At 38.0% G+C, this 21,827-nt stretch overlaps 2 protein-coding genes across 11 annotated transcripts in view; one reads left to right on the forward strand and one right to left on the reverse strand.

Moving 5' to 3' along the window:
• The window catches only part of LOC145503943 (uncharacterized), a 359,220-nt gene that overhangs the window by 319,426 nt on the left and 17,967 nt on the right, over window positions 1-21,827 (forward strand). The window contains exon 4 of the mRNA XM_081484737.1: window positions 763-894. Coding sequence (XP_081340863.1) covers window positions 763-894 — 132 coding nt within the window. The remainder of the gene's footprint in view (window positions 1-762; window positions 895-21,827) is intronic.
• DKK2 (dickkopf Wnt signaling pathway inhibitor 2) overlaps window positions 1-21,827 on the reverse strand; it is a 610,668-nt gene that overhangs the window by 14,184 nt on the left and 574,657 nt on the right. The gene's annotated exons all lie outside the window — the stretch shown is intronic.

Raw genomic sequence — 21,827 nt, forward strand, 5'->3', positions numbered from 1 at the left:
GTGCCCAATATGCTACTGGAGAAGAGTGGAGAAATAACTCCAGAAAGAATGAAGAGGCTGAGCCAAACCAAAAACAGTGCCCAGTTGCAGATGTGTCTGGTGATGGAAGTAAAGTCTGATGCTGTAAAGAACAATATTGCATAGGAACCTGGAATGTTAGGGCCATTAATCAAGGTAAATTGGAGGTGGTCAAACAGGAGATGGCAAGACTGAGCATTGACAGTTTTAGGATCAGTGAACTAAAATGGACTGGAATGGGTGAATTAAATTCAGGTGACCATTATACCTACTACTGTGGGCAAGAATCCCTTAGAATAAGTGGAGTAGCTGTCATAGTTAACCAAAGAGTCTGAAATGCAGTACTTTGGTACAGTCCTAAAAATGACAGAATTATCTCTCTTTATTTCCAAAGCAAACCATTCAGTATCACAGTAATCCAAGTCTATGCCCCAACCACTAATACGAAGAAGCTGAATGGTTCTGTGAAGACCTACAAGACTTTCTAGAACTAACACCAAAAAAAGATGTCCTTTTCATCATAGGGGACTGGGATGCAAAAGTAGGAAGTCAAGAGATACATAAACTAACAGGCAAGTTTGGCCTTGGAGTACAAAATGAAGCAGGGCAAAGGCCAACAGAGTTTTGCCAAGAGAATGCACTGGTCATAGAAAACATTCTCTCGCAACAACGCAAGAGATGACTCTACACAAGGACACCACCAGATGGTCAATATTTAAATCAGATTGATTTTATTTTTTGCAGCCAAATATGGAGAAGCTCTGTACAGTCAGTAAAACGAAGACCAGGAGCTGACTGTGGCTCAGATCATGAACACCTTATTGCAAAATTCAGATTTAAATTGACGAAAGAGGGGAAAACCACTAGAGCAATCAGGTATGACCTAAATCAATTCCTTTATGATTATACAGTGGAAGGGACAAATAGATTCAAGGGATTAGGTCTGATAGACAGAGTGCCTGAAGAACTATGGACAGAGGAGGTTCATACCATTGTATAGGAGGTGTTGATAAAAACCATGCCCAAGAAAAAGAAATGCAAAAAGGCAAATGGTTGTCTGAGGAGGCCTTACAAATAGCTGAGAAAAGAAGAGAAGCAAAAGGGAAAGAAGAAAAGGAAAGACACACCTATCTGAATGCAGAGTTACAAAGAATAGAAAAGAGAGATAAGAAAGCCTTCCTCAGTGATCAATGCTGAGGAACAGAGGAAAACAATAATATGGGAAAAACTAGAGATCTCTTCAAGAAAATTAGAGATACCAAGGGAACATTTCATGCAAAGATGGGCACAATAAAGGATAGAAACAGTATGGACCTAACAGAAGCAGAAGATATTAAGAAGAGATGGCAAGAATACACAAAAGAACTATACAAAACAGATCTTAATGACCCAGATAACCATAATGGTGTGATCACTCACCCAGAGCCAGACATCCTGGTGAGTGAATTCAAGTGGGCCTTAGAAAGCATCACTATGAACAAAGCTAGTGGAGGTGATGGAACTCCAGCTGAGGTATTTGAAATCCTAAAAGATGATCCTGTTAAAGTGCTGCACCCAATATGCTAGCAAATTTAGAAAACTCAGCAGTGGCCACAAGACTGGAAAAGGTCAGTTTTCATTCCAATCCCAAAGAAGGGCAATGCAAAGAATGTTCAAACTACGAAACAATTGCACTCATCTCACACGCTAGCAATTTAATGCTCAAAATTCTCCAAGTGAGGCTTCAACAGTACATGCACCACGTACATGTCGATGTTCAAGCTGGATTTAGAAAAGGCAGAGGAACCAGAGATCAAATTGCCAACATCCATTGGATCACAGAAAAAGCAAGAGAGTTCTAGAAAAACATTACTTCTGCTTCACTGACTACACTAAAGCCTTTGACTGTGTGGATCACAACAAACTGTGGAGAATTCTTAAAGAGATGGGAATAACAGACCACCTGACCTGCCTCATGAGAAATCTGTATGCAGGTCAAGAAGCAACAGTTAGATCCAAACATGGAACGACAGATTGCTTCTAAATTGGGAAAAGAGTACATCAAGGCATTTATTGTCACACTGCTTATTTAACTTCTATGCAGAGTACATCATGTGAAATGCTGGGCTGGATGAGGCACAAGCTGGAATCAAGATTGCCAGGAGAAATATCATATCCAGATGACACAACTCTTACGGCAGAAAGTGAAGAGAAACTAAAGAGCCTCTTGATGAAAGTGAAAGAGGAGAATGAAAAAGCTGGCCTAAAACTCAACATACAAAAAACTAAGATCATTGCATCTGGTCCCATCACTTCATGGCAAATAGATGGGGAAACAATGGAAACAGTGACAGACTTTATTCTCTTGGGCTCCAAAATCTCTGTGAATGGTGATTGCAGCCATGAAATGAAAAGACGCTTGCTCCTTGGAAAAAAAGCTTTGACCAACCTAAACAGCATATTAGAAAGCAGAGATGTTACTTTACCGACAAAGGTCCATCTAGTCAAAGCTATGGTTTTCCAGTAGTCGTGTATGGTTGTGAGAGTTGGACCGTAAAGAAAACTGAGCACTGAAGAATTGATTTTTTTGAACTGTGGTGTTGGAGAAGACTCTTGAGAGTCCCTTGGACTGCAAGGAGATCAAACCAGTCAATTCTAAAGGAAATCAGTCCTGAATATTCATTGGAAGGACTGATGCTAAAGCTGAAGCTCCAATACTTTGGCCACCTGATGTGAATAACTGTCTCCTTAGAAAAGACCCTGATGCTGGGAAAGATAGAAGGCAGAGGAGAAGGGGACAACAGAGGATGAGATGGTTGGATGGCATTACCATCTTGATGGATATGAGTCTGAGCAAGCTCTTCAAGTTGGTGATGGACAGGGAACCCTGCTGTGCTGCATGGGGTTGCAAAATGTCAGATAGGACTAAATGACTGAGCTGAATTCAACTGTTTTGCTTTTCTCTCCCCATAAAATAGCAAAAGACTTACTGTAAACACAGGCATTTTCCCAGACAATTTTAAGGAAAAGAACCATGGAAGTTGAAGATCTGGAAATTGATTCCCTAAAACAATTCATGCTGTGCACACCATGGAAAACCTTTGAATACCTTTTACACATACTCATTTTAAGACTAAGTTTGTTAGACATTTGATTTTTTGATATAAAAGTTCAGAATTTAGAGAATTGCTACTAATACTGCCTGGTTATAAATTAGGAATGCTAGATTTCTGGCAGGGGTTCATTAACCTCCCCAGTGTTCAGAAAGCCTCGCTTAAATCCTGCTGCTGCTGCTGCTAAGTCGCTTCAGTCGTGTCCGACTTTGTGCGACCCCATAGACGGCAGCTCGCCAGGCTCCGCCGTCCCTGGGATTCTCCAGGCAAGAACACTGGAGTGGGTTGCCATTTCCTTCTCCAATGCATGAAAGTGAAAACTGAAAAGTGAAAGTGAAGTCGCTCAGTCATCTCCGACTCCTAGCAACTCCATGGACTGCAGCCTACCAGGCTCCTCCATCCATGGGATTTTCCAGGCAAGAGTACCGGAGTGGGGTGCCATTGCCTTCTCCGCGCTTAAATCCTAAGAAACAATAATTTTGTCAAATAAATTCAGGGTCCTCTCCCATTTCAGTTCTTCACCCCATTCTCTGTATGTCATTAAGTAGAAAAGAGATTCTAAGGAATTCCCCACTTTGAACACAGACCACATTCTCAACTGTACTATGTGCTTTACTGCTGTTGATCATGGGGTGAATGGAAAAAGAAACCCTTCCCTTATGGTCTCAGGGTCTGAGAAATCTAAGCCATCTTGTTAACCTCGCTTTTATTTTGCTGGTTTTAGGCCATTCCCCCTCCTTTAGAATAAATAGGGCAGAACACTTCTATCCCTGTTCAAAAAGCATTTCCAGAGTGCTTTTGCAGCAGTGGCTAGAGCCCTTTATATTCCATATGTAATCATAAAGCCCTCTGTAATTCTGCAGTTGGTTCAGTATAACTGTCCTAACCAAAACAGCAAAAGAAATTCCACAATTTTGCATTTTCTTTTAAATCCAGGATCAAATGTCTATAATATATAATTTTCATTGTAGCCTTTCAAATTTATCTGACCTCATGACCTGTAGCAAAGTAATTTGTTAGGAAGAAATTTGGAGTTATACTGAAGTTTGAATTATGTGTTCACAATTAATTTGTTGTTACAAGTTATTTAACTGAGTCTCAGTTTCCTCCTTGACAAGATGGAAATAATCCCTACTTTCAGCAGCATTTCCCCCTCTTTGTTGTTTACTTGTCAAGTTATGTCTGAGTCTCTTGTGACCCCATGGACTATAGCCCACCAGGCTCCTCTGTTCATGGAATTTTTCAGGAAGAATACTAGAGTGGGCTACCTTTTCTTCTCCTGGGGATCTTCCTGACCCAGGGATAGAACCCACATCTCCTGCATTGGCAGGTGGATTCTTTACCACTGAGCCACAAGGGAACCCTTCCCCCTCCTTACCTAATCTTAAAAATCGCATTGGGTTTCTTTAAAAACAACTTATTCTTCACAGACTACTCATAGAGGCTAATTCTGTAGAACTAGATGTGGTCCAGAAATCTTTATTTTTAGTGATTACTGTCCTGGTGATTATATGATAAGGTAAGATAGGGAAACACTGCTTTATAGAATTGTTGCAAAAATTACAGATGCTTTTGTACATGTGTTATACTGACAATGTCTGGTCTACATGAGATACGGACTCAGTAGTGCTCCAAATAGACATGGATACAAGGTAGGGATTGGTTCCCTAACATCAGCATGAATCTAAGTAAGAGACTCACTAACAACAACAACAATTTCCACACAGGTTTATCCTCAGTGCTAGTATGTAGCCACTGTGCTTAGGGGTGGCTTAAGAATTCCTAAAACTGTATAAAAAAGTAAAGTAACATATAGCACACCAGTGCATTTGGGAGAAACACAGTGTAGACTCAGAGCTGTCAACACACCCATTATGGCTGGCTTGTTTCATATCCTCATGTGGTGTACACCTGGTTCTGGTTGACAATGCATAGCTTTGCAGTTTTCTTTGCATCGTGTGTCCTGTTGGTCTTTACAAAACAAGCACTCTTCCTCCCCATATCAAGTATGATAAATAGATGAGGTATGATTTTATTATTTTTTATTATTCTCTATTTCTTTGTATAGTATCAGATTTTCCTTTCTAATGAAAAACACATTGAAAATTCAAATATTGATGTCCAGGTAGATATGAAAGCATTCTTTCAAACTGCTGTTTAAAACAGTCTTTATGATTATAGAATAGGTCAGTGTTGGTAAATATTTCTGTGCCCCAGTGTAAACACTTGTGAATTTTAAATGTTTTAAGAATTGGAGTCATTTTTCACTTATAATATCATGGATTTAGAAATGAGAATCCTATGGAGGTGTGTGTGTATATGTATATGCATATGTTATCTTGCCTTCTTGCCTTCTCTTGGGAAGATATACTCAAGAAACACATATCAAAATTAACCAGTGGGAATGTGGACAGCGTTATTGAGAACAGAGAAAAGAGGAACATTTGGTTTCCATATAAATGCTTGTAAACATTTTATAATATGTGATAGGTGCATGTATTATCTATTAAAATTAACATAATTTTTTAAAGATCTACAGTTAATAGGCCCCATAGAACACACCGAAGCAGAAGCTTGACTATAACTAAGCCATTTCTTACAAGGGTCTTGAGCATCCTAAAATTTTGGCAACTATGAGGGTCCCTGGAATGAATTCCCTGCAAATACTGAGGGACAACTGTAACATTATGAGATTCAAAGTGTAATTTCTTACTCCTTGCTAATTTAGGCCTCATGTTTTTCATATTAGGAAGGCTTGGAAGAACTTGGATTTCCTAAAGCCAGGGTTTCTTGCAAGAGTATCAAGAATACAGATTGAAGTTTCTTGATTAAAAATTTTCTTTTGTTTCATAAATGTTTATCTTATTAGCAGAATCAGACCATCAATGCAACGTTCAAATTATACACACACACACACACACACTCACATATAAACAATCCATTGTCCCAACAATTATTTAATTGAGCTAATGTTTATTGTCTTGGCTCATATAATTTACTATATAATGTACAAACTTTATGCTTCTCTAATGTCATTTGATTCTCCTTTATTTCTTCTTAGAATCAGGCTAGACCAATAGTTAAATAGCCACTTGCCATATTCTATGCTGACTTTGAAGCAACAGTTGATGGAAGCTGATAAAACTGAAAATATTGCTGTTTTATACTTGCGAAGATGGAAAAAGTACAACAAAATATAGCACTTAATATTCATGTTCAGTGAAAAGACTCAAATTCTGTTTAAGAAAGTACTTGAAGCTCCTTATAAATATTTCTTGAAAATATAAAATGTTATCATTTAAATTTAGAGTCATAAATCAGAAAGCAGGCAGCATTTTATCCTCTAGATATTTTGGGGGGAGAAGCAATCATTTGAGATAACGCATAGCCCTAGAAGATGATCCAGAAGATTGGAACAAGAGGTTTACTCAATAGCAATAACCACAGAGATTGGATTGACACCTATGAAGCCTTTTAATTAAAAGAGTAGGATGAAGAGATGATTCGCAATTCTAATACCAAACTCTGCCTAAGTAACTCAGTGTTTCTGCCTTTGCCATTTGGAGGAAAACAATAAGTGCATGAAGAGTCTTGAACTAGAATCATTATGATATCAGATATTAGTGAGATATGGAGGGACTAAGATACAAGTTATAGGTGCAATGGGATGAAAGACTTCAACTCGTGCACTTTGGATGAGTTACTGAGAGCTAAACTTGTATGTGACTAAGAGAAAGGAATAGGAGTTGTATCATCAGTTCTTTCACCATATTTATTCTTTCCCATTTTCTAGTTTTTTCTTTAGGTAGTTTACATACCTGATATTTATATAACCTGTAAAATATGTAAAGATCTATGCTACATACCTGTCTCATTTTTATTTATTTGGAAGTTTAGTTGATAAGGCAGATCTCATATGGAAGTTCTTCACGCAAAGAGCACTCTAAGTACACCCATGTCATCATTTCTGGGTTCCAAAGATCCAAACAATGTTTCAGAGAGTTTGAATTAGCCTAAGAGACTCTAACATAATTATAGGGTTAAATCATCCAGGAAAATGATTACCTGACTTTCTATAAGATGAAACTATAATATCTAAGGCTACTCATTTATTTCAGACATTCACAAGACAATTGGGTTGAAAAGTCCCAACCTGGAGAGTTTTAGTGTCAGATAATAGCAATTATATGACTACATGATGTTTATTAAAATAAAACTCTTCAAAAAATAATCAGTATTTTAGTGCACATGTGGTTCTTCTCAGCCTTCTACTCTCATGACCAAATTTAAATTCTTCTTATGGAGAAGAAGGAAAGGGAGGTTAGCACATAAAGACAATCTACATCTAGTAAGCAACATGGCATAGAGCAAAACATCACTCATTGGCTTATAATCTGCTGTCAAAAAATTCTATTTAAATGCTTTTCTTGAGATGGGAAAGGGAAGAAATTATGAGCCAGATGACAGATACTTTGGTTTGTGTGACATTTGTGTTCAAATCTCCGCCTCAGAAATGTGGTTCATTTAGTGTAGTTCATTCAATGTGTTAGTAATCTCAAATAAAACACGTAGAAGACATTAATCCCCCAAACCACACACATCTCAATGTATCTACTTGGTGTGGTGACCAGGACCTTCTCAAAAGTGCAGGAGAGGTCAGCTGATTTGTTACTAGATGAAAGAAATGAAATCCTATCTCAGGTTCAGGTCAGTTCCCCCTTCATCCCACTGGTTTTTCCAAATTGTGCAAAGAGTATGCTCCTCTGTATTTCTGCTGCTCCTTTTGTTGGCCCTTGTTCATTACTAAGGATCCCCAGATGTGCTGGCATTGGACTCTTTAACACTTGTGTCTGGCATCACATTCCAGCAGAATTTTCAGCAACTATGGGGCTTTAAAATGTGAGCTGGCGGAAGGAGAGTGGGAAAGAGAAGTGGTGTGCAGGATCACCCCAGAGATTGGGGTAGATAACATACTGCCTCAGCACAACTCCTCAAGTGCTGTTTCGTTCAGAAGGAAGTCTAGACAAACAAATCAAACAAAATGATTGATTAGCCAAATGCTTAATAGAGTTTTTGATACAACTTTACTAGGGTCAATCTGAAATCGTAACACTTTTTTTTTCAGATCCCCGCCCCGCCCCATCATATCCAACGGTAAAGTGTTTCTGGCACTATGTTTGAAATGCTGTCTGAAATCTATCCCATTTGTTTTTGTTTGCCTGGTTTAACCAAAGCAGACAATATTCTTGCAATAAAGACGAGCAGAAAATATTTTTCTTCTTAGCATGGCATTCTTATGCCTATCTACCCGCTCTACTACATTATATATGCCAGAAATAAGGGGCTGCTTGCACATCCCTTAGCCATACACAGACGTTTTTCCTCTGTCATGTGAATACCTTTCCTCCGCTCACTTCATCATCAGAATAATTCCAACTCATTCAGAGATGATATCCAGTAACTTCATTTTTTGGAAAACTTTTGGCCTGGCTTCTCACCCCCCAGCTAATTTGGATGTCCAGTTCAACCAGCCTTCTGCTAACACCTCATGCTTATTTGTACTATGTTGTATTATAGATCATGTTCTGTTAAATTATTCTTCTGCCTTTTTATGATCTTTGATCATGGAAATCATCTTTATATTTCCCCATGGACACATGATGAAGTAAGTTAACATTCTGCATTTTGTCCGGTAATGAATTAATGAATTAGATATTGTTGCAATAGTGGTTTGAAATTTGTACCACTGAATGCTCACATAAGTACCCATAAGAAGTTGTTAAAAGAATTATTTAGAAAATCAAGAGATGATTTTGTATATATTTTGAAATGGATTTTAAAAATCAGCTAAGTCCTACATAAATCATTTGTAACCTATAACGTTTTAACTAAGAACCTCATATGTGCTTACAAAAAGAAAATTAATTAAAAAGTAATTTTCTAGCTAGCAACCTGGCTGCAGATATTTCATGTTGAGCCTCAGATTCACATTTTCAAGTGCTATCTTCAGCCCTTTACATTACACCCCCAAATAGCCAACAAACACATGAAAAGATGCACAGTATGACTAATTATTAGATGAATCAAATCAAAACTACAATGACATATTACTTCACACCGGTCAGAATGGCCATCATCACTAAATCTACAAATAATAAATGCTGGAGAGGGTCTTAAGAAAATGGAATCCTCTTGCACTGTTAGTGGGAATGTATTATTGTTCTCTACTATGGAGAACAATATGGAGATTCCTTAAAAAAACTAAAAATAGAACTACTGTGTACTGGGCACATACTAAGAGAAAACTATAATTCAAAAAGACACATGCCCCACAATGTTCACTGAAGCACTATTTACAATAGCCACACATGGAAACTACCTATTTGTCCATAAACAGAGGAATGGATAAAAAGAAGATGTGGCACATATATACAATAGAATAATACTCAGCCATAAAAAGGAATGAAATTGGGTCATTTGTAGAGATATCGATGGACCTAGAGTCTGTCATATGGAAGGAGGTAAGTCAGAAAGAGAAAAATACCATATAGTAACACATATATATGGAATTGAAAAAATTGGAATAGATGATATTATTTACAAAGCAGAAATAGAGACACAGATGTGGAGAACAAATGTATGGATACCAAGGGGGAAAGGGAGTCTGTGATGAATTGGGAGATTGAAATTGACATATTGATACTATGTATAAAATAGATAACTAATGAGAACTTATAGTATTACACAGGGACTCTACTCAGTGTTCTGTGTGACCTAAATGGAAATGAAATCCATAAAAGAAGGTATATGTGTATATGTATAGCTGATTCACTTTCTTGTACAGTAGAAACTAACACAACATTGTATAGCAAGTATACTCCAATTTAAACTATACTCCAATTTTTTTTTAATTAAAAAAATTTTAGTCATATGTTACATTCCTATAGCTGATATTTTTCACATATAAATTATCTAAAGGAAAAAATAGACTCTTTCATCTCTAAGTGGTATTGATGGTCTCTGCCACAGCAATAATGCTGTCCTAGAAGGCAATGGCAGCCCACTCCAGTACTCTTGCCTGGAGAATCCTATGGACGGAGGAGCCTGGTAGGCTACAGTCCACGGGGTCGCTGAGAGTCAGACACAACTGAGCGACTTCCCTTTCACTTTTCTCTTTCATGCACTGGAGAAGGAAATGGCAACCCACTCCAGTGTTCTTGCCTGGAGAATCCCAGGGACGGGGGAGCCTGGTGGGCTGCCATCTATGGGGTCGCACAGAGTCAGACACGACTGAAGCGACTTAGCAGCAAAAGCAGCAGCACACAACAATGACTCTCTATTTCATTTCTTCCCTAACTATTCTCAGGAAATTGGTTAAGCCTCTTGGTGGTGGGAGCTATGACACTGGGTACTTCTAAGGATCAAATGAAGCTGCTGACCTTCCATCCTAAATACTTCTTCCTAAATTTTCTTTGCCTTTGTCTATCAATATTTTTCTCATTGGTGGTCATATCTTGTAGTGTTCCTAGTTAACCTTCACCACTATATTTTTGTAAAGAAACAAAAACGTGAGCAGCTAGTCACGGCTTCCTTTAAACATCCTAAAGACATGTAGATGGAATACTAAGGGGATTCAGTTTCTTGATACACCTTCGTCACCACAATATAGAAACCAGTACAAAACAACTCCTTTTTCAAAATGCTTGTCCCACGGAATGCCACCACCAAATCATTTATTTTAAAATCTAACTTGTTTATGATCATAAACAAATTGAGTTAATAAGCAAGTTTCCACCAGGTTAATTTTGTTAAATCTCATGAGCATGCCAGTTTTTACCCCAAAATATGGACAGTGTGTCTATGTTTTGAAATAAATTCACTTCAGATCATGTCTATAATTCTTATACACACCTATCAACCCCCCTAGTTATGCCCATACATCAGAATTTTGGGGATACCCATACATTTTTTAAGCCCTGCTCCCAAGTTTAAGAACTTAGAGAAATTTGCAAAGGACTTTACTCAGCCTAAACTAGAATCATATTTCATATTTGTAAAAAGATTTGTAGGAAGAGCCTATTGCCTGGGCAAAAAGGCGAAAAATAACTTTACCTCAGGAAACTTTGACAGAACTTACATATTTGTTACATGTTGTGAGTCCAGGCAAGGATGTCACTGTGTGTTTGAAAAGGTTAAGTCTCTTTAAGACTCCTGTACCATTCAGGGGTGTGGTCTAGAGACATGGGTGACTGGATTCCCTATTGCGAGGAGAGGAAAGACACAGCCACACCTGGGCCCAGCAGGTATTGATAGGATGGATTGCTGCTGCTGCTAAGTCGCTTCAGTCGTGTCCGACTCTGTGCGACCCCATAGACGGCAGCCCACCAGGCTCCGCCGTCCCTAGGATTCTCCAGGCAAGAATACTGGAGTGGGTTGCCATTTCCTTCTCCAATAGGATGGATTATGGCCTACCTATAACATTTCCTGTGTTTAAATGAGATCACCAGAACTTCATTCACACAAACAAATCAAGTTGTTTCCACATTAACATTGGATGAAGTGATTTTTATTACAAAACCCAGTACTCGCCAGACTCTTTCCTGAGGGTGGATCAAAAGCATAAGGATCTGGTCATGTACTGCTTTTCATCTCCCCTCTTTGAGCATGCACTGACCAAATTCCACCTGCAGTTTTAAACAGGACCTTTTGGAAAAGTCAAGAATATGCTCTTGAAATAATACTGCTCATCCCATGGTAACAAGAGCTGTACTTTTATAAATGGTATACTGAAAACTGTTTACAACTTGCAAATGATGATTCCAAGAAACATTATAATGCCTTTCTTATACATAAACATTAATAAACAAGAGCAAATTTGCTAAAAAGTCCAGTCCTGCTTTTTGGGAACCTTCCAAAAAGAAGTTATCGTTCTTTAAAACACAGTTTCGTAGAATGAATCAGTTAAAAGAGGAATCACCCAGTTACTGATTAGATAATAATAATAATAATTACTATTTAACATCAATTGTGCATACAGATGTTTGTCCTCAAAAGTAGTGACTTTCTTAAGCATTAACAAATTAACTCTCTCTGTCACAACTGCTAGCATGTGTTTGGAGAGCCCTAGGGAGAAGTTCATTTAACATTCATAGGTCCTGTCCTTGTAATGTCTGCAGGGGATCTTTCCATTGCTAGAAAAATGTGTTCGGATGTACAGAGATGGGATAAGAATACACACCCATGTCCTGCTGTCTGGCTGGTTCACTGCCAAGTCCTCAACCAATCCCTGATCACTGGCAAAAATTTGTTTCTAGCAATAGAGCAGGATGGTTCTCATTGAGGACAGTCTTTGCCGAAAATAATACAAAAATTGTCTGGGAATTTGGGTGCATAACCTGGGTGTGGTGAGTATGAGTTCACTACTCTCCCCATAACCTCAGCCCAGATGTAAATCCTTAAATTCACCATGTCACCAGCCAAAAAGACTCCTCCTGCTAATAGATGCCACAGATGCTGGAGCTTCTTTACAAACTGCACATATTTTCATGAGACCCTGAAAATAACAGGCTCCTGGAAACTGCAAATACTTTGCAGATGTGCTTTTTACAAAATGATTTCACAATGTGCCTAATTACCTTATCGATATGTTACTTACAGATGAGTAAAGAACCACCACTGGTCTTCATACATTTCAGTTGTAATCACTTTTCCTTGAGGATTTCCAAAATTGTAAGCATTCAAGAATTCTACTTATTGGATATTTAATGATATTAAGGAATTCAAAGTTTTGATAATAATACTGCAGTTATTTTTCTAAAGTCCTCTTCTCTTAAAAAAACAACTCCTCAACAAAATACTGGCAAACCAAATCTAACAATACATTAAAAGGATCATACACCATTGTCAAGAGGGATTTATCTTAGGAATGCAAAGATTCTTCAATATCCACAAATCCATGTGATACAGCACATTAACAAACTGAAGAATTAAAAACATATGATCATCTCAATAGATGAAGAAAAAGCTTTTAACAAAATATAACACCCATTTATGACACAAATGCTCAAGAAAGTGGCCATAGAGGGAATATACCTCAACATAATAAAGGCCATATATGACAAATCCACAGCTAACATCGTTCTCAATGGTGAAAGGCAGAAAGCATTTCCTTTAATATCAGGCAAGAAAAAGATGTCCCTTCTTGCCACTTGTATCCAAAATAGTTTTGGAAGTCCTATCCATGCTAATCAAAGAAGAAAAAGAAATAAAAGAAATCCAAATTGGAAAAGAAAAAAATAAAACTCACTGTTTGCAGATGACATGATACTCTACCTAGAAAAACCTAAAGATGTTATCAGAAAACTACTAGAGCTCTTCAATGAATTCAGTAAAATTTCAGGATACAAAATTAATACACAGAAATCCCTTGCATTTCTATACACTGATAATGATAAGAAAGAGAAATTAAGGAAATGATCCCACTTACCATCACATCAAAAAGAATAAAATACCTAGGAATAAACCTATCTAAGGAGGCAAAAGACCTGTATCCCAAAAACTGTAAGATGTTGATGAAAGAAATTGTTGCTGCTGCTAAGTCACTTCAATCATGTCCTACTCTGTGCGACCCCATGGACTGTAGCCTACCAGGCTCCTCCGTCCATGGGATTTTCCAGGCAAGAGTACTGGAGTGGGGTTCCATTGCCTTCTCTGGAAAGAAATTGAAGATGACACAAACTAATGGAAAGATAATACCATATTCTTATACTGGAAGAATCAATATTGTCAAATGACTATATTACCCAAGACAATCTACAGATTCAGTGCAATCTGTATCAAATTACCAATGGCATTTTTCATAAAACTAGAACAAAAAATTTTTATATTTGTATGGAAACACAAAAGACCCAGAATAGCCAAAGTAGCCCTGAGAAAGAAAAACAGAGATGGAGATATCAGGCTCCCCAACTTCAGACTATACTACAAAGCTACAGTCATCAAACCAGTGTTGTGCTGGCACAAAAACAGATAAATAGATCACTGAAACAGCATAGAAAGCCCAGAAATAAACCCACGTACCTATGGTCAAATAATCTGTGAAAAAGGAGGCAGGACTATACAGTAAAGACAGTCCCTGCAATAACTGTTGCTTTGAAAACTGGACAGCTACATGTACAAGAATGAAATTAGAACATTCTCTAATAGCAGACACAAAAATAAACTTAGAATGGACTGAAGACTTAAATGTAAGGCCAGATACTATAAAACTCTTAGAGGATAGCATAGGCAGAACACTTTTTGACATAAATTGCCACAATATCTTTTTGTATCTGCCTCCTAGAATAATGAAATGAAAAATAAAGAAATGGGACCTAATTTAACTTAAAATCTTTTGCACAACAAAGGAAATTATCAACAAAAAGGAAAGATAAGCCACAGAATGGAGGAAAATATTTGTAAATGATGCTGACAAGGGATTAATCAGTAAAATTTACAAACAGCTCATGCAGCTCTATATAAAAGCAACAAACAAACAAACAAAAAAAAATGGGCAGAAGATCAAAATAGACATTTATCCAAAGAAGAAATGCAGATAGTCAAAAAGCACATGAAAAAATGCTCAATATCACTAATGATTAGGGGAATGCAAATCAAAAATACAGTGAAGTATCACCTTACACCAGTCAGAATGGCCATCATCAAAAAGTCTACAAACAGTAAATGCTGTAGAGGGTGTGGAGAAAAGGGAACCCTCCCCTATACTGTTGGTCAAAATGTAAATTAGTACAACCCCTATGGATAGCAGTATGAAGGTTCCTTAAAAAACTAAGAATAGATTTACCATATGAGCCATCAATCCCATTCCTGGGGATATATCCAGAGAAAACCATAATTCAAAAAGATATATGCATCCCTAGTGTTCATTGCAGCACTGTTTACAATAACCAAGACATGAACCATCATGCTAGACTGAGTTGCCTATTAGCATATTTCCTAGTTACAGGTTTTGCTAATTCAATCAGGGACATTGTCTATTTAAACAAAATAGGCTTATAGACAACTGGTTCAAAATTGGTAAAGGAATACAACAAGGTGTATATTGTCATCCTGCTGATTTAACTTATATGCACAGTACATCATGTGAATGTATGATGGATGACTGGATGGATGACTCACAAGCCTAAATCAAGATTGCTGCGAGAAATATCAGCAGCCTCAGATATGCAGATGATACCTCTCTAATGGCAGAAACTAACTGAAGAGGAACTAAAGAGCCTCTTCATGAGTGTGAAAAAGTGAAAAAGCTGGCTTGAAACTCAACATTCAAAAACTAAGATTATGACATCCAGTCCCATCATTTCATGGCGAACAGAAGGAGAACAAGTGAAAGAAGCAGTGACAGATTTTTTTTTTCCTTGGGTTCCAAAACCACTGTGGATGGTGACTGCAGCTATAAAATTAAAATATGCTTGCTCCTGGAAGGAAAGCTAAGACAAACTTAGCACATTAAAAAACAGAGAAATCACTTTGCTGACAAAGGTCCATATAGTCAAAGCTATGGTTTTTCTAGTAGTCATGTATGGATGTGAGAGTTGGACCATAAAGAAGACTGAATTCGAAAGAATCAATGCTTTTGAACTGTGGTGTTGGAGAAGACTCGTGAGAGTTTGTTGGAATGTAAGGAGATCAAACCCCTCAATCCTAAAGGAAATCAACCCTAAATATTCATTGGAAAGACTCATGCTGAACCTGAAGCTCCAATCTTTCGGCCACCTGATGTGAAGAGCCAACTCATTGGAAAAGACCCTGATGCTGGGAAAGACTGAAGGCAAAAGGAGGAGGGTATGGCAGAGGACGAGATCATTAGATGAGGCATCACCAACTCAATGGACATGCATTTGAGCAAACTCTGGGAGCTAGTGGAGGACCGAGGTGACTAGTGTGCTACAGTCCAGGGGGTCGCAGGGAGTCAGACACGACTGAGCAACTAAACAACAAGAACAGGCTGATAGAAGGTGTCCACTTTGTCTACATCACAGGTCCACTGACTGAGTCAACATCAAAATGAAAACATGTAGGTGAAAGCACTATATCAGCTTTAAAATGGTCATGCAAATTAGTGTCTTATTCCTGGCTGAAGATCAGTACTTAACTAGTTAAGCTTACTATCTCTTCCAGCATGTATGAGTAAATTACTAAACTGTGTAAGTTTGTACTTGCAAAATTCTAGAACTAATATCTACTGTCTTGGGTCTGACATACAGTGCCTGGCACAGAATAGTCATTAATGTTGAATGAATTAGTTTGCTTAACAGTTAAAGGTAAGAGGGCTTATTTTAGTATTACTTGCAGTGGTCATGTATGGATGTGAGAGTTGGACTATAAAGAAAGCTGAGCACCAAATAATTGATGCTTTTAACTGTGGTGTTGGAGAAGACTCTTGAGAGTCCCTTGGACTGCAAGGAGATCCAACCAGTCCATCCTAAAGGAGATCAGTCCTGGGTGTTCATTGGAAGGACTGATGCTGAAGATGAAACTCCAATACTTTGGCCACCTGATGCGAAGACTGACTCATTGGAAAAGACCCTGATGCTGGGAAAGATTGAGGGCAGGAGGAGAAGGGGACGGCAGAGGATGAGATGGTTGGATGGTATCATCGACTTGATGGCCATGGGTTTGGGTGGACTCCAGGAGTTGGTGATGGACAGGGAGGCCAGGCATGCTGCTGTTCTTCAGGTCACAAAGAGTCAGACACAACTGAGCAACTGAACTGAACTGAGGTGCTTCTAGATATATAGAGATATAGAGATATATATAGCTGTAAGCAACCTATCTGACATAAAGACACAGGTCAATACTTACCCATAAAGTTTTCTGCCTGTGTCCTAGTCCGTGTTCACTGAAAGGTCTTAGAAGTACCAATTAGGGCATCAACTCCTATCCTGCATCTCAGCAAGAGTGATGCCAGTGTCTTAGCATCAACCCCAAACCACTTTCTTTGCCCTACCCCATATGTGTACATGTGTATAGATGACAAGTGGCGATATAACCAACATATATTCCAACATCTGCCTACCAGATTGTGCGTGCTCTCCCAGTCACTTTGCTTGGGGTTGAGTATAGAGGAGCATTGCTGAGAAGAAAACGGTAGATTTGACAATGTCTTGTTTCTAAAGTGCTAGGATCCTTTAATCTTCTTGCTTCCTTTGATGTCTGAGATTTCCTTCTTTATGCATTGACACTGGGACTAAATGAAACACCAGGAAATAATTTCCCAGTAAAGGGTATGTGTTACAAACACCTGCAGAGTCCATGGTACCCAGGTGACTTGAATTACTCACACATTTCTCAAGCCCTGCTCTGTGGGTGGGTGGCTGTTTGGACTCTGTTACTTTACATAAAAGGATGACAGCTTTGGTCACATTTTAATGACTTCTATTTATTTTCTACCTATACATCACAGAAAGACACAAATGATGGGGGTGTACCTTTCTGGCTCTGATGAACATAAAGGCAGTTGCCTGAAAACACACAGAAATCTCTGTACAGATGAGTTTTGGATTCAAACAGAAGAGGTAGTAGTTTTGTGGTCCAAGTAGCTGAGGACTGGGAGATGGAATTCTCGATTCAGGTCCTGATTCTCCCTTATCAGCATGTAGACTTTGCACATAGCACTCATATCTGTGGGCTTTTGGTTTTTGTCTACATAATGAGGGAAATCACCTCTTAAAAGCTTGGCTTCTGTTTGTAAAAGCTATTTGTTGCAACTAATATAAAAGTTGCCCATTTTTCAGGGACTATATGTCATTAACCTGCTTTTCTTTAGTGTTATAGAAATAATATGATATTACCTCCTTTTATTGTTTGTTTCCATCTAGTAGAACAAACTAGAGATCTAGACAAAACTTTTGGTAAATATAAAATAGCACCAGCATCTCAACAGCCTGACACTACAAAATTTCTAATAATAGGTAACATTTATTGGAATTATTTTTTGTAGTTACTATGGAGTATGTTCTGTGTTAAGTGCTTTACATGCAGTAATGTGTGAGGCTTCTGCACAACGTGAAATGTCATGAATTGCAAAACTTCAATTCAGTTCAGTTCCAAATTGGAGTGTTAAAAAATCCCAGTGAATGTTTTATGGAAATCCATACAGGTGGGGACGATCCTTTGGAGATCTTCAGAAGAATATTACAGATGCTATTCTATTTCTTTTTCGGAGAAGTCTTCCCTATCTCAGTGAATGGAAAGTCTATAATGGCAGTTGTCAGGCCAAAACCTCACAGCCATGCTGTATTCCTCTTTCACTCCTAACTTCAAATCTATCGCCAGATCCACTGAGCTCTAGCCTTAATGTGTTTTTGGAATCCAACCTCTTCTCACTATCTGCACTGCTTCACTCCTTCCATCTTTGCTCCTCCATCCCAGAATTCTCCTACACCATTGTATTCTCAACACAGCAGCCTTGGTGGGTCTGTTGAAATGGAAGATCTATCCTGTCAGTTACTTGCTAAAAACTGTTCACTGGCTTTGCACCTTATTCAGCACAAAAGCCTGAACCCCTTCTGTTTGATAGGAGCTGACCCTGTGCTTATTTTACACTGCTCACCCCACTCTAGCCATGCTGATCTCCTTATGATTCCCACACACCAGGCATCTTCATACTTAATGACCCAGCAGCCAGCCCTTCTCTTTGCTGGAAGGCTCATCCCCAGAGAGCCACCTGACCCAGTCTCCCCTCTGCTTCCTTCACTGTATTATTGAGGCCATCCTGACCCCCCACTCCATTGCTCCCTCACCTCCTTTACAACTTTATTTTTCTCCACAGCATTTCTCACTATATAGCATGCTAATTATTTGAATCATTTACTTATTTATTGTCTCTCCCCTGACTGAAGTATAAGCACCATGAGGGCAGGGGTTTTTCTTTTTTATGACTGTATCTACAACATCTGGAACTGTGCCTGGCCTATCATAAACGCTTAAAAATGGATGAATGAATTGCTGTATAAACATTGTTTTGCACATCTAGCATTAACAGGGTACTGTTCCTCCCTACTGCTCTCTCGTTTAGGCTCCATAGACTCTTACTTCTTTAATGGTTTTTCCTTTCTCTTGTATAAGTTTGGCCTGCTACCTGAATATATTGTTTTCTGGAGTTTGACTAGTGAGAGTTTAGTTAGAAAGAGAGCGTGTATTTTAATTTCTTCCCATCTGCTAGCAAATTGTGCAAAATTCTATTAAAAACAAAATCTCTATGCTTATTCTCTTTGTTAATAAATTTCTTGAAAGAATGGTTTACACAGGCTCTTTCTGGCTGCTAATATATTCCTTAATTCATCATGTAACGTGAGATCTGATGCTATCAATGTGCAGAAACTCATAATTACCCCTGGTTGTACTTAACCTTCAAAGAGTTCAATACAGAGAGTTATTCCCTACTCATATCATTCTGTCTCTTTCCGAAGGAAATGATTGTCGTTAATGGACACCAATTTTCTCCTTAGCGCCTAGCACTCATCATTCCTGGTTCTTCACCTTGTCTTAAATGGGTCATCTTCATTCTTTCATCTTTCTAACACAGTAACTCTAAACAGCTCTGCTCTCAGATTTTCCAGTTTTTTGGTAGAATGTTTCACTCCAGAATTCTGTCCATTTATGGCCTTGACTGCCTTCTATATATGGCATTCTCAACAATAATGACTAAAACTTGTCCCCTGCAACTCTGGACATGATGACCTCAAGGGACTGTCTATTCCCTTTTGGAAACAAATTCCTAAATTATTATTCTCTGTGACAAGTAAAAGTCTGATTCCCTTTCCATTCCTATCTAAATTTTCTGGTTCTGCCTATTAAACCTACTCAGAATAAGTCTTACACTCTTATGAGTCCAGTGGCTTTATTTAACTTTCTGTGATTATATCTTAAACCACAAGAAAGCCTCTGCTTATTTTCAGTCAGTTTCCTTATAGGAAAGAACCTATTTCTATTTCCTATATTTTATTACCTAGTATGAGAATAGATATAGCAGGAATTTTTTTTATACTATTGTAATTGGAAATTTAATGAACTTTCCAACTTTAGAGGTGAAGATGGAGAATTATCACTGTGAATCTCTGTTAACAACTTTTTGTAAATAATATCCTGTGCCCTTCAAAATGAGTAATATTGGTGCCAACATTATTTATTTGTATTAACACTGTGATTTAAAATGAGTACTACTTCAGTATGTATTCAGTGAGTCCATAAAAAAAAACCACCTCCTCAAAATAAAAATAACCTCAAATCCTTCAAATATAACATGTAATTCTATGAATAGAAATCAGTAGTTAAAAGCTACTGATCAACCACTTCTACAAGATATCCTGAGTATTTTCTTATCTTCAAACAGTTTACCAAGAATTCTCAAAAGGTTTGACTACACTTGCAATCATGATTTCCACTTGTGTTGGGACTTATGGAGTACAAAATATAGTCTGTTGGTTCTTATTCTGCAAAGTTTAATTTTGATCTTTCATCTTTCCAACATGTTTTTCAATTTGCTTATAAAAATAATGCAAAACTTAAAACTCACAATATTCATTATTTTCCAAGTGACATTATCTTTTATCCATTTTTTAACCCCTGATATACTTCTCTCTGCATTTTGCAAGTTTCATCTCATTTCCTGCTTTAGCTTAGTTATTTCTTGGTATTCCTCCTAGGTAACTACTTTTATTTTATGGTATTCCCATTTGTGTTTCAACTCCTTGTTCAATTTTTTCTGTAGACAACCAGCTGTTAAGCTTAAGAACACCAGATGTTAGTGTAAGATTTGAGATGCTGTTACCAGGACGACCAGCACTGAATGCCGGCCATCCCATCACTGTGTTCATGGCTCCAAAGCGGGGATTGCACTTCACCTTCCTCTATGGAAATAAAACAGACAAAAACACATTTGTACACAAATTTAAAGAGGTGGCTAGAACACCCTTCTGGTGTAAATTTTGTTCATACCTTCCCACTGGTTTTGCTCTACAGAAGGAGAACAAAGTAACAAATGTTTAATACAGAAAAATATGAGAGGAAGGCTTTAACCATTACCGCTTGGAAGATCAATTACATTTTGATGATTTTCAAGGCTATAGATAATTTGCCTCATTCAGTAGATAAAAGGGAAAGCTGAGACTTCTCATCTTTCCTTCCCTTTCCTTAGAAGCTCAGAGGTTACTGAGACTTCTTCCCCACTGTATTCATGTGAGGTAGTCCCTCACATAAAAACAGCAACCCTACATTTAAGTCACTACATAGCCCAGTGAAGAGTTGAGCAGCAAGAGATTGAGAGTGTTCCCAGCAGAAAGGAGACTATTTCATTCTCCTCCTCACATTCCAGAATCACAGAATAATGGGACATAAGGCACTACATTATCATAAACTCTGTCACTTTCAAGTAATAAAATCAAATATTTTAGACCTCAAAAATATACTCACTTTATACTTCCAGTTAATTTATCACAAGGCTCTAGACATCTAGTTTTCTTACAGTGTGAAAGTCCTACTATGCATTATGGTGAGGCAAATACAAGTTATGGATGGAGTTTGAGCACCATCTTTTGTAAATTAGCAGCCAAGCCTCAGTTTAGTTCAGTCACTCAGTCGTGTTTGATTCTGCGACCCCATGGACTGCAGCACGCCAGGCATCCCGGAGTTTACTCAAACTCCTGCCATCCAACC

This window comes from Giraffa tippelskirchi, chromosome 1 (assembly GCF_054371585.1).
Source record: "Giraffa tippelskirchi isolate mGirTip1 chromosome 1, T2T-mGirTip1v1.2.pri, whole genome shotgun sequence".
Taxonomy (NCBI): domain Eukaryota; kingdom Metazoa; phylum Chordata; class Mammalia; order Artiodactyla; family Giraffidae; genus Giraffa; species Giraffa tippelskirchi.